The sequence below is a fragment of the Magallana gigas genome, chromosome 7 (genome assembly GCF_963853765.1).
Source record: "Magallana gigas chromosome 7, xbMagGiga1.1, whole genome shotgun sequence".
Classification (NCBI taxonomy): domain Eukaryota; kingdom Metazoa; phylum Mollusca; class Bivalvia; order Ostreida; family Ostreidae; genus Magallana; species Magallana gigas.
In genome coordinates, this window is record NC_088859.1 from 52151645 (window position 1) to 52166390 (window position 14746).

Genomic DNA, 14746 nt, shown 5'->3' on the forward strand with positions numbered 1-14746 from the left:
TCATTACTCTTTTATTCTAGAAAACGTTTTTGAAAAAAAATGTGGTGCTACGGTATTCCTTTCAGGATTATGTAAAGGATGATAATCGTTTTGCAAAAATGAATGCAAAAACAATAATTTTTCAGGCACATGTATATGCATAAATTAAACATCGTTAAACGAAACATAAGAAACTAAATATTTTTTTTAAATTATTTGAATTAGGATAAAGTGATATGGCAACGATTTTGATAAAAAAAAATTACAATATCATTTCTTGTTTGATTAAAAAGTAGTAATTATTGTAGTCAAAAATATTACTGTCGAATAACAAGTTAAAAGCAAGACACAATACATTTTTGTCATATTTGAATATCAAAATCTGTGAAATACATTTATAACGTCATTGCTGCTCAAAGGATAGGAGGGGGGGGGGGGGGGGGATTTTACATATTTTGATGTTATATATTGAGACATCCCTTTAACAACATTTGTATTAATTATTGGGTAGATAACTTTTTGGACAGGGTACATGGCAATATTACTTATTAGTTTAGTTACTGACTGACTACGGAACTATATCAGGTTGATCAGTAATATGGACGGCGAGGCGAAGCTGAGTTGTCTATAAAACTGATCAATCCGGTGTAGTTCCATAGTCAGTCAGTAACTAAGTTAATAAGTGTTTTGTTTCCCAAAGGATTATAAAGTGATGCATTCATTTCCAAGAAGCGTTGATCACGTAATTCAAGTAAAATTTCAACAATTTTATGTCAACAGTAAACAGTATTTTTAACGACGAACTGTCATACTCTCAACATCAAATAATAAACAATCAAAACCACTCAGATTTCTGTATTTTCATTTTCTAAACTATTTTGTATCAATGTTAAGATTGTCAATATTTACTGTGCAGTTACGAAATCATATTGGTCTAAATGGTCTCTTCCCTTCTACTTGACTTTGAATTTCAAAATCTTTGAAGAGTTAATCCATCTGCCATCCGGTAAGATCACATTTCATTATCTGAGTTTCACATTGATTAAGATGATGAATTAGCCATAATAGCGTGTCTTTTGGTACTTGGTAACGTTGGCAAGCTGGATGTTGGTGCATGATTTTCGCTGATTGACTCACCCTTCTAATGTTTTTTCTTCATCACTAGATAGCTGAAAGACACTCGGTAATGCTCTTTACGGACTTGTGTTCAGTGACTGAAATTAGAACCATTTTAACAAGAGCTTGGACTTTGGGTAGTTTTGTCAAACAGCAATTTGACGTAGGCCTGTCTATAATTTATAGCTTGCCCTTCAGCCATTGCTCTTTGAAATTAACAAGATTTGTCTGGCTTTTTAGAGAAAACTACACAATCGGTGTACATTTCACTTGAAATCAGCGTCATTTTAACCTGTTTTGACCCAAGAAATAGATAGTTACGTCCTACTGAAAGTCCAAGGCCTTTTTAAAATGGTTCTCCTTGTGAGTGCCCATGCATGCACTTGGACAGAATGAATGCTCCAATTGCTCTTATGGAATGTTCTCTAAATACTTTTGATAAGTTTGTGGTTTTGCTGTAGGAGCTGAGAAAACTGCTCAAATTCTCATTACAGACATTACAGAACCACACAGCATCAGATTCGAGAAAACTTTATTTCGGTCGCTGACAAGGGGGACCATTTCTTACTACAGATAAGATACATGTAAATATTCAGTTATAAAGATAATATATTTTTGTTTCAATCAAAATTACCTGTCATAATCTGGATGGGGCTTTGATAAGTACATCACGAAGGACAAAACTCAAGAGTAGATAAATCCTACCTTAAAAAAGATAACAAATACATATAAAGCTTGATAGGTTTTTAAATAAGAATAAGTAAGTAAAGTTTTACTCTGACTCAATATTCAAAATTTTAAAATAAAAATACAGTTATAAGCAAAACAAACCTTAAATTTCTGGCATAATTCCCCAAGAAGTTTCTTTTTCCAAACGATGGTTTTAAGTTAATTCAAAACGACTTTTTCTCGACTCTTGGACCAGTGTCCTGGTCAGTTTCAAATCGAAACATATTTTTGGCCATGGTATGCATGTTTTTATTTCCCCGCCCGCAGAATAAAACGTTCGCATGTCAAACTGCACTTTATGGAAGAGTCCTTGTGTTTTATTTATAGACAGATGAATACTTCTGGTGCATACATAAACAAACGCATCGTGACGAAATGTATTAGGTACTCGCCCAACTTATCGATAGCAACAAAAGTTGATGCAAACTCTTAATGTATTTACTAAGGAGATCCGAAAGCATGCGATAAAAGAGCCATTTTGTCGCGGATTTTTTTTTTTGCTCTCTAGACTTATCAAAAGTCCGAATAATCTCAGTGACAATATGGAGAATTTACGTCCCTAAAAATATAGCTTAAAGTTTGCATGGCTGGGGGGTCGTACTTTCTCTTCACAGGGAGATTGGCGAATTTAAAGTGTTGGAACTTCAGGCCTGTGTGTCCAAGTTGCGTTAATCCCTGAAATCCTATTTAGGTTTGCTGGACTGGCCATACAGTCTGCACCCGTAGCTATCAATAATACATGTAATTCAGACTAGCAATGGTGAACACTAACTTAATTTACGTGCCTTGTTGCCGTATTATTAGAGTTAATAGCAAATTAGCTGGTATGTCTGCTTGTCGGACATTTACGGAGACAACCGAGCGTCTGGTTGAACGAGACTAGACTAGAAGCTATCCAGTTTGTCGTCTATTGAGTTCGGACCCGAGGATAGACAATGGATGTGTTAAGCATTCTCGGGAACATAAACGTTTGGATTTTTTTGATTGCCTTTGTGTTTGTCGGTGTCTACATGTATGTATTTTAATGATTAGATAATTTACTGAACATACATTACCTACAATAAAATATTGTTTAAATTCCTGCGATTTGTTAAACTGTACTGCCTTCATGTAATTTGCAACGAGTAATTTTGTTTACTTGAGCTATGGAAGCCCTGAAGGAACACAAAATATCATTTTTGTTTCAGACACGTGAAATGGAAGTTTGGATTCTGGAAGCGTTTAGGTGTTCCGTCTCCCGATTACTTCCCTTACATTGGAGGCATGGCAGAGATTCAAAAACAGGTAATGTGATATATGTTTCGGGAATAAGGTAAATTGAAAAAAAAAGGTTTTAAGGGTTAATTGGGGGGAAAAAATGGTTTGCTGATTCTAGATATAAAAAACTGAACGTTTACGTAATGTGCTATTGTTTGATATAACAAATGAATTGTCTGAATTTTTATCTTAACACTTGAATGTTATTCTTTACAGGGTATTTATGAGTTTGACAAAAAATTAATCACAAAGTACGGGAGAGTAGTTGGGTGAGTAAATACTCGATAACCTAAGTTATATAATAGCAATTAGGATAAAACCGTTTGTTGTGTATTCCTAATCTTGTTCGGTATGCTTATTTTATAATGGAAATTATAATTATGATCTTCCCTTATACTTTATTTCAGAAATACTGAATGGATACAAAATTAACAAACTGTTTTTGACTTAACCCATTTTATTAAAAGAAAAGAACTTCATTATTTTTTTATACAGATTTTGTACGGTTTTTCCTAATGTTAACATAATATTTACTATTATGTCGTAAGTTTAGATTTTAATGTTTTGGAGATAATACAATATTTACAAGTTGTCATTTATTTGCGAATCTTTGCTAAGGCCCTATTCCCTTAGTGCTGCCCTTTCATAATTAAATGAATATTACTTGCTGTTTTAAATAATTTTCTTAAAGATGAATATCTAGACAATTTATCAGTTAAGGTATATAAATTTTTATGAAACATGATTAATCAGTCAGGGGTATATGGATTTTAATGACATAATTATCTTGTTAAAAAAACCATGAGGAGGCTGGGTGATTAACATATTATTTATCAGGTCTACCTTAAAATTTAAGAGATTTTTTATCTGGAAGCTATTATTTGAGAAAAATCCCAAATATTTTAGTTTGAAAACTTGAATATTTTCTGTCTTTATTACCTTTTTCTCAAGGTAAATGATTAATTCTAAAAATTGCCACGAGCATAAGTAGTCCTCTTGAGTGCACAGTGAATTTGTAGGAAATCTCAGCTTTGACGGTAAACATCTATAAAAATACTTTGTCTCATTGTTGTAGATTGCAAATAGGAGGTAATCCAAGTCTTCTGATAGCTGACCCAGAGATCATAAAGAACATCTCTGTCAAAGAGTTCTCCAAAGCCCCAAACAGATTTGTAAGCTTTGATTTTCCAATAAAATATCACATTAACTGTTCAATACATATTTTAGTGCTCTTAGAAATTGTTTTAATATTCGAGTTTTTAGCACGACACTCATGATTTTTTTTTTATCAATAAAAGACCCTAAAAAAATAGTTGTATAGTTTAAAAAAAATCACATTAACTGTTTAATATATATTATAGCGCGATTGATATTGTTTCCATATTCAAGTTTTTGGCCCGACACACATAATAATTTTTATTTATAAAAGACACTCACAGAATATTGTTGAAATTGTTGTAAAAAAAATCACATTTACTGTTTGATATAATACCATTGGGCCATTAAATATTGTTTTCATATTCAAGTTTTTGGCACAGTTTTTTTTTTCACAAAGTATACTTGTAATAATTGTAAAAAATATCACAGATATTGTTTAATATATATTATGGCGCCATTAGATATTTGTTTTGATGTAAAAGTTTTAAGCATGACACACATATTAGTAAAAGACCCTCACAAAATATAGTAATTGTTATAAAAAAAAAGCACAGTAACTGTTTAATATATATTAGTTTAATGACACTATTAGAAATTGTTTTCATGTTCAAGTTTTTGGCCCGACACACATAATATTTTTTATCAATAAAAAACCCTTTCAAAGTATAATTGTATTTGTTGTAAAAATCACATAAACCGTTTAATATATATTATGGCGCCATTAATTATTGTTTTCATTTTCAAGTTTTTTGGCACAGCACGCACATCATCTTTTAATACATGTAAAAGACCCTCACAAAATATATCTGTAATTTTTTTCCAGAATGAATAACTTAAAGGTTATTTCTGTATGTTTCCTGTCTCCAAGGTAACAGTATCGAATAACACGACTTGTTAAATTAGAGCGAACTTTGAAACTACTTCAACTTTCGCTCACTTTAATGCGAGTGAAGTAACACATCCATTATAAAATTTCTACTATTTTACTCCTATCTTTTTTAAAGACAACTACCTTGCCTTATAGATATTTTTACATATTGTGTTTTTTGTCCTCATTTAAACATTTTCTATGAGCTTTATTTATTCGTATGGATGTGATTACGATGAACATAGAGCTTTTACGACCATCAATGAATACGGATTTCTACTATTTCTCCCCTTTTATAGAACATTGATTAAAACATGCGCGATTGGATATATATAGTTACCACTTTTTAAAATGCAATTCTTTTCTTTTCTTTTTACAGCAACATTTTTCTGGATCAAAAAATGAGATGAGGCATGGGCTGACAGCCGTGGAGGACGACCACTGGAGGTTCATGAGGAACACACTCCTACCCACGTTTTCTAGTGGAAAAATGAGGAAGGTGAGTGAGTGTTCTCTTATATTCATCCTCACAACGTCAGGGGTCCTGAGTCCACTCACCCGCAAATCGTCATGGGTCCTGAGTCCACTCACCCAACATCAGGGGTCCTGAGTCCACACACCACACAACGTCATGAGTCCTGAGTTCACTCATTCCCACAACGTCAGGGGTCCTGAGTCCACTCGCCCAACAACATCAGGGGTCCTGAGTCCACATACCACACAACGTCATGAGTCATGAGTCCACTCATACCCTTAACGTCAGAGGTCCTGAGTCCACTCATCCACAAATCGTCAGGGGGCCTGAGTCCACTCGCCCCACAACATCAGGGGTCCTGAGTCCACATACCACAAATTGTCAGGGGTCCTGAGTCCACTCATCCCCACAACAACAAGGGTCCTGAGTTTACTCATCGCATAACATCAGGGGTCCTGAGTCCACTCATCCTCAGAACGCAATGAGTCCTTAGCCCACTCATCCCCATAACATCAGAGGTCCTGAGTCCACTCATCCCACAACGTCAGGGGTCCTGGGTTCACCCATCCTCACTATGTCAGAGGTCCTGAGTTCACTCATTCCCACAACGTCAGAGAGTCTTGAGTCCAATTATCCCCACAACGTAAGGGGTCCTGAGTCCATTCACCCCACAACATCAGGGGTCCTGAGTCCACTCACCCCATAACGTCAGGGGTCTTGGGTCCACTCATCCTCACAAATCTGAGGTTCTGGGTCCACCCATCTCTAAAAAACGTTAGGGAGGCTTTAGTCCAATCATCCCCACAACGTCAGAGGTCCTGAGTCCACTCATTCTCACAACATCAGGGGCTCTGAGTCCACTCATCTTCCAAAACATCAGAGAATCTTAGGTCCACTCATCTCCACACCGTTAAAGGCCCTAAGACCACCTATCCCCACAAGGTCAGGGATCCTGAGTACACTCATCCCCATAACGTCAGGGGTCCTGAGTCCATTCATTTCCATAACGTGAGTGATCGTTAGTCCACTCATGCCCATGGACTCAGGACTCCTGGCGTTGAATAGAAGTCTTACAGTTTACCAAGAGTCTTGAATATTTATATTTTAAATTATACCAAGCGATTTTCCTTTGTCTTTTGATTTTTACGTATTTCTTGGCATTTTAGTGCGCAAACTTTGAATAAGCGTTCATTTAAATGTTTGTTTGAATTTAAAAATTTAATTATAGTTCATACATGTAGTCGTAATGAAACTTGTGTGTATTTGTAGATGGACCCTCTACTTAGAGTGAAGTACAAGTTGCTGCTTGACAGTTTGAAAACCAATGCCGACGAGGGAAAGTTAATAGACTTCAAGCAGTATGGACGTTCAGTTTCAAGTTTTGAATATCTTTTTCTTCATATATTGCAAATAGGTATCCCAGTCATGCATTAAATTGTTTTCAGAACATTTGGTGCTTACACAATGGACGTGATAGCTTCCCTTGGATTTGGAATGGATATCAACTCACAAACAAATCCAGATAATTTATTCGTTACAAATACCAAAGAACTGATGAATTTTTCGTTATCTCCTCTTACCATTCTTTTAGGTAAGATTCAAAGCTATTCTGTTGTTTGGACTGCAAATTATAAATTAGATATTAATTTATAATCAACTATTACTATTCTTCAACATTAATATATTGCATTGAGTACCTATCATATTTGTCTATTTCAAAAAATCCCATCAAACTTAAATTGCAGTACTTATCCCTAAACTGGACATTATATTTGATTACTTCAATGTGTCCCCTTTGAACAATCGTCGAGTGATGGGCTTTTTTAAATCGGCTGTGGAACGGGCCATTGAAATGCGTGATGATGAAGACAAGGTTAGCTACCTACCTAATAATATATGATGAAAATTCAACTCGAGGCGACATAAATCTAATAGTTATATTTAATTCTTACAGGTTAACAACAAAGTGTGATATTTTTTACTTGAAAATATATTTACTTTTCCTTCTAATTTAAAGCTGTAAATCGGGTCTAATACTTTTCCTCACCCAGTCAAACGTTTTGAATTTTCTCATTGCCTGTGTTCTTTTTTTAGATATACTGAATTGCATATCAAATAGCTAGAACAATCATCAGAGAACAGGGTACATGTTGCTAAGTTGTTGCATCGTAGCCGCTTCTTGAATTTTTAATGTTCGAACACGTCTCGCTGTATTTTAAAAGATATAACGAGACCATTCGTGTCATCTTAAAAAAGACCCAACGTTATAGTGCTGCCGAACTTATTTAATACCCATCAGTAGACGCTAACACAGACACTCCCACGGAGCATTGATATGGTGACAATTCGACTGATACATCTATATATAAGTATGTTGACATTAGGCGTGTATTCAACCAGATACAAACCTAAGCCTGGAAGAAAGTAGTTAGAATAAACCCTAATGTTTTCAAAATGTAAGTGAATTTGTTCGTTATTGTAAAAATGCACTTACTAAGAAATCTGAAATAAGATGCAAAATGGATATGCCTTTGATATAGAATACATAAATCGTTTAAATAGTTAATGCATGCTATCTTGTTACAGTTAAAATAAAATGCTAATGACTTTATGAAGATTATCACAGTCACAACATTTTGCAACTAATGTTTGTGCAATTTTTGAAGCATGGATTTTTATCCATTTGACTGAACGTCAAAATTCCCATTTTACAACATTATAATCTTCCTTAAAGCATGTTTAAAAAAGATCTTGATTGATTTGAAAGTTAAGCAATTTCTGGAAATCGCGATCGAGGATATTTGTATGAATTTTATAAGGAATAAGGTATCATTTTTTGAGTATTATGAGGTGATAATTTTGGTCGGGGCGTGATCAAATCCAATAATGATAGATTTGACCGAAATTACCACCTCATAATATTCAAAGAATGATTCCTTATAACTTATATTTATATGATTTTAAGACATCGTACGATTAAATATTTAAATATACATAAGCAAACCCCGCTGGCGCCTCAGTTTTGCGTCATTTGTATTATGGGTTATATAGTACATAATCGATACGTAGTGGACACTGGGAAAAGTAAATATATGATGATAATACTAGTAAGTTTTAAACAGATTTTGTTACTACTCTGTTGTTCATTCATAAGGTGTTCCCAGAACCATTAGCAAAAGACATTGGTATTAATAACCACCATCAGACAATAAACAGCCACCAGCTGACTATAATTAGCCACCGTCTAAAAATGTGCTTGATTAAAAAACGCCGAAACGGTTGATATGTTTACAAATTATAAATATTGGGCATTCTACTACAGTTATTGCCGAGATCAAAGAGATGCCGCGGACATTATTCTCCAATATACCACGAACGTCATCAGTAAATTATCAGATCAGAAATACCTATTTGTCTCGCACTAATCATGGAAGTACCACTTCAAACCGTAAAAAGTTTTAAAACCATGTCAATTTCACGTGTTAGTTCCAGTCAAAACAATGTGTATTGCCTCAAATCTTTATTCTTAAGAGATCAATGCGGCTGTTCCTAGGACCTCCCTAGCACATTTTCACGGCGTGTTTTTACATAAAATATATAACGTGTTGTAGTAATAATCGTATTAAATTGTCTTTAAAATATTAGGAATGTGATTCAAAGATATTTTATAAATAAGTGAAGAGTATTAAAATCCTAAGAAAAAAGTATGTCGTCTGCATGTGATGCCTTTGATCGATACACATGTAAACATTACTAACAAAACCGTTGGGGTTACACGGAACAGCCGTCAAAATGACCTAGATCGTCTCTCTATAGGAGAAACGATCTGTAGAAATACTGGGCTGTTAGTAGAATAGAAATAAAGTTCTTGTTTTCATGAATGTTGCAGGATAACCTCCTCGGTCTCGAAATGTTGTTTGAAATATAAAAGCCTCGGCTAACGCCTCGGCTTTTATATTTCAAAACAACATATCTCGACCTCGGAGGTTATTCTGCAACATTCACGAAAACTCGTACTTTATTTCTTAATCATATCATTCTAATATATCTTATCGACGTTATAAATTTTTATTATAAAAATAAATATAAACCTGACGTTATATTTAAGAAATGAAGATAATAATTTTTCTATTGATCGACGTATCAAAGAAAAAATTGACCGGAAAACTTCATCAATGCGCGTAGCGCATTGATGAAAAAGTTTTCCGGTCAATTTTTTCTTTGATACGTCGATCAATAGAAAAATTATTATCTTCATTTCTTATCATTTAATAAAACATTTTCAAATAAAAAATGTGAAGTGTCATTGATCAAAAATGTAAATAATGTAAATGAAGCGGCGCGTATGACAGCAACAATATTCAAAATGGATGCGTCTTCAGCTGATGCAGAGCTATTGAACTGAATTTAATGGATTAAACACAAATAGTGAGTTAAAATCTGAACCGGCTGAATTGAAAACGAAAGGAAAATACATGCGGTAGCTAGTGATATTATTCACTGTGCAGAAAAACTCGTAATAAAACTAGTTTTCATGTGAGATCGCTGGAATATGCAACTGGACATAACCATCCAAGGAAAGGCGATCGTGGACGAAAATAGCTGATATGTCGACAAAGAATAGTATGTATAAGCGACTTTTGTAAACGGTGTGGTAACTAGATAGCCAGTGATGTACTTAAATGGTATATCTGCCGCTTGGAATGCGCCGAAGGAGTTGATACCTACTCATAGCTTTTCTTTAGGACGCTTATTCTGAAGACCGATCATGTAACGTTACGTGTGTAAATTTAAAAATTATCGTTACCAAATTTGAACAGCAGTGTTTCCGTGAAAGTTTATAGGCGTATATGTTCGTTATAATATTCATGGAAAAGGAACAGCCAGCCTCGCTGTAAATGTTGATTGATCTCAAGCAGACGAAATCGTGAGAAGACGCTTTAATTTTCCATTTCGTGAATCAAATAATGTGTTTTGTTTATTTTTGAAGGTTAAACTTTGTGGTTTTTATATTCACAAGGTTGCATTTTGTTTGCTGACAATAAAACAAACACAACTTTACATTTTGTTGACAGTGTTTATCTTGGAAATTCCCGTTCTATAAATAGCTTTAGATCAGAACAGTTGAGAAAAGTAGATCCGGCAAAAAATTTTATTGATGCAGGTATCAAAGAAATTTTTCGACCAATCAGAAGCGCCGATATCTCATCAAACGAATAAATATTAAATGATATTTTTATCACAATAAAAAAATATAAACCTGACGTTATATACTTTTATCACAATAAAAAAATATAAACCCTCTATTTATCATGAGTTAGATGATATTTTTTTATTATAAGAAAAGTATATAACGTCAGGTGCCAGGAATAGTATTATAACGTCAGGTGCCAGTAATGGTATCATATCAACCGTTGTTCATGGAAAGCATTCATTACCTGCGCACTTATTAATTATTCCTAAACATAAACACATATGTTGAACAATTTCCCCCTTCGTAATTAATTTTGACAGCATGCTTCTGATCCCGTACTCACCGTTTGAGTATATTGGATACCAAGCGAGAGTTATCTTTCGTCCCTCTACTTAGCATCCTTTAGAGATAATTGTAAGCTCGTCTACTTACTGATTTTGCTACTGGGCATTTTTCAAATCAATCAAATTGATATTTATTAACGAAAAAATTAGTGATTAATACCACAAAAAGTTCTATTACTAAAAATACGGAACGGGGGCCAAACAGTTGGAGGAGGTGGTTTTTAATGAGTTATGTGCCCTTAGTTTAAGTTACAACCGATAGGAATACCACAAAAAAGGGCGAGAATGCCCTGTGATGTAAAGGTCATAAAAGAAATTGTAACTGGCGCTTCCGTCTAAGAACGTCGAAAGAGCTTTTTTAACGTCACATTACTTTTTCTCTACCAAAAACATCATATTTATTTACGGTTCACTCGCGTAAAATATGATTACACACCTGCTTCAATAGTAATGCTGTGGGCAGAGTATTCCTTGCTATGTCATTATTAATTTACTACAGAACAGACAGGACCTTCTTCAGCTCATGCTCAATGCTCACAAAGACACGGACAAAAACGAAATGGAGGAGGAACAAGCAATCCAAGATGATCCTCAGAAATGGAAGAAACGAGGTATCTGACTCTGCCCGTGTGTTTGTCTGTTCTTTCTTTGTCTGTCACAATCTTTGATCTACTGTAACATCTTCATGTAGTATGTTTATATTTTAGGATTAACCACGGATGAGGTGACAGGCAACGCCATCATATTCTTCATCGCGGGTTATGAAACAACTGCCAGTACTATGGCTTTCATGGCGTATTGCTTAGCAACCAATCCAGACTGCCAAGAAAGACTAATAAACGAGATAGACTCGGCTATAGGACAGGTAAAAAAGGGGAAAATATACATTGATATTTAGTTTATAAATTGAAGACAAGGCTATCATAAAATACATCCTACATCTGATGTATTTGCAGGAAGTGCGCGCATGTGTTTTTATGTTGTTTAACACTCAAAACTGGTGTACATGCTATTTGCAGGAACTGCCTACCTACGATAACGTTCAGACTATAGAATACTTAGACAGGGTGCTTAACGAGACTTTGAGGCTGTATCCCCCCGCTACAAGGTAACGTGGACAGAATACTCCTACCAACCTTTCTCTTGTTTATATGGAAAACAATATTCTAATTGCTTAGAATCATTCAGGTAATTAACAGGGCCTTATTGTCTACTTGACATGTGACAATACCTCTACCTCTCTTATCAAACTTGATTTAGGCAACACAAAAAAACCTTTCTGACGCACAGACAGACATCACTCCACCATGATAATTTTAAGCTATACACATATTTTGATATTTCGTAGATTAAGTCGAGTAGGCAAAACGGAGCTAGATATTGGTGGATATAAGATTCCTGGAGGCATAGAGCTCGCTTTTGCTGTATATGCCCTGCACAGAGATCCCGAGTTTTGGCCTGAGCCCGAGAAATTCGACCCTGAGAGGTACGTCACACTGTTTTGACATTCTCTCAGTTTTTAAGTGTAAAAAAAACCCAATGCTGCCTAAAAAGAAAGTTGATAATTTTTACACCCTTTATAGTAAAGTGTTTTACATGTAAAGAGGTGAGTGTAAGCTATTAACTACTTCCTTATATTAACGTCGAATATGTATAATATAATAATTAGAAGTGATAAAATGAAGAAAAAAATATTTTAAAGATTTTCTCCCGAGAAAAAGTCCGAGCGCCATCCGTATGCATTCCTTCCGTTTGGCCACGGTCCACGGAACTGCATTGGTCAGCGTTTGGCTACCATGGAGATAAAATGCGCCATTGTGTACATACTTCAGCATTACCGCTTCAAAACGTGTGACGAAACAGAGGTACAGTAAAAAAGATTGAAGTCCAACAGTCCAGCAATACAGTGCTTCTCTGTTCATTGTTTGTTTTAACTAGAAGGACACATGCATTTTACATGATGTTTGAATGAATGCTAGAATAAAATCTTAATGCTACAAATTAAGAAGTCTCTTTTACTTTTAACAATAATGAAATGTTTGGTTATCATTTAAAACATAAAAATGAATTTCATATAAAACTTTCTGGTAAAAGACAGATAACCTATTTCTTTGAAACTTGTTTACTTTCCTAATAGTTTTGAAATGAAAATAGATTTACGGACGTTACTATCATAGTAATGTAAAATTATACCATAGATATTGAAATTCGATATTTACTTTTTCAGATTCCTCTGAGGTTAGCCATAACAGGACTGTTAAAACCGCTAAACGGCGTAAATTTACTGCTGGAGAAAAGATAAACGTTGCTTGAATACAGAATTGTTACGATTTTTTTTCCCGAGTTCGAAATATCAGTATCATTAAGTTGTTCTTTTTGTATAAATATTCTTTGTTGCTTTTGTGAATTGTTATACATTATATAAATCGAAATATCTATACTTTATCGAAATGGATATTTGATTTCATACTGATGACCACACATGGATAAGAATGTTAGAAGTTAATACTTGTGCCACAATTTCAAACAGGAAATTGTTTATATTGCAAAGCAGACGTAATGATTTAAAAACTTTAACACCAAAATGTTGTCAATCAGCTAGTGCGTGATAAATTATGAATGAAAGGTCTTAATAAAATATTCTGTTGATTGTAATTGCAAGATGGACAATGCTTCACTTGGGTACTGTTAATGGTCAGCACAAATTACAATGTCAGTGTTATATATATATATATATATATATATATATATATATATATATATATATATATATATATATATATATATATATATATATATATATATATATATATATATATACACACACACACACACACACACACACACACACACACGTTAAAGACACAGAGCTCATAACTCTGTTATGTAAACAAGGCTTGTGACATATGTTTTTGTTTAAACTACTTAAAAGTTCTGTTTTAAGCAGATTTATGTGCTTGCAAGGAAAAAATGTATCTGCGGTCTGACGGCGAATGGAACGTTTCTACGGAGCCTCACCTGCGTGTAATGGCTTTCCTATGGAGCTCTACTCTGGTATTAACTGCGCACTTGAAGAGATTCCACCTCGCGTTTGCTGTGTGCTCAATGCGCTGACCGCGTGTTTAAGATATTTTTGTGATCCAAAAGGACTCCGAGAGGTCTTCGTGCAAGTGAACTCGACTTAATCCCGCGTCTTTACTACGGTTACCTGCGTTAGATTAGCACGCCAAACGGATCTCTTGTAGCGCTACTGCATACCTTTGATAATAAATTTCGTTTTTAATACGTGCTTAACAGAATGCAGTCCCAGGCACGTATTTTGTCTATGCTCAAAGTATGTGCCGTCGAATTGCAATGTCATTGCGTTGTTGCGTCGAAGTAGGAGACTCTATTGCGCGCATCTAGGCGTTTGACACCAGGATCGCCTTAATGTCTGTCGTATCTCATGGTCTGAAACTTTAGGCCTGTCTTGTCCAAATTATGTGAACCCTCGGTTGTTTGTCTGACAATTGGACGTACACATGTAGTGATCGATACTAATTCAAACAGACAAGGTGAGCCTCACCTGATTTACCTGGTATACCTGGCTTACCTGCCTGGATACCGTGTAATCCGAGATAATATAG

At 34.7% G+C, this 14746-nt stretch overlaps 1 protein-coding gene across 1 annotated transcript; it reads left to right on the top strand.

The window, feature by feature from the left end:
* The first annotated feature begins 2403 nt into the window (after positions 1-2403).
* On the top strand, positions 2404-13761 carry LOC105335480 (cytochrome P450 3A29). The gene is made up of 14 exons (XM_011439344.4): positions 2404-2836; positions 3012-3108; positions 3298-3350; positions 4157-4253; positions 5487-5606; positions 6852-6940; positions 7028-7173; positions 7328-7455; positions 11620-11731; positions 11828-11985; positions 12140-12228; positions 12469-12606; positions 12823-12985; positions 13348-13761. Exons 1-14 carry the CDS (start codon positions 2760-2762, stop codon positions 13420-13422), a joined length of 1542 nt encoding a protein of 513 aa, XP_011437646.3. The 5' UTR covers positions 2404-2759; the 3' UTR covers positions 13423-13761.
* The last annotated feature ends 985 nt before the right edge of the window (positions 13762-14746 follow it).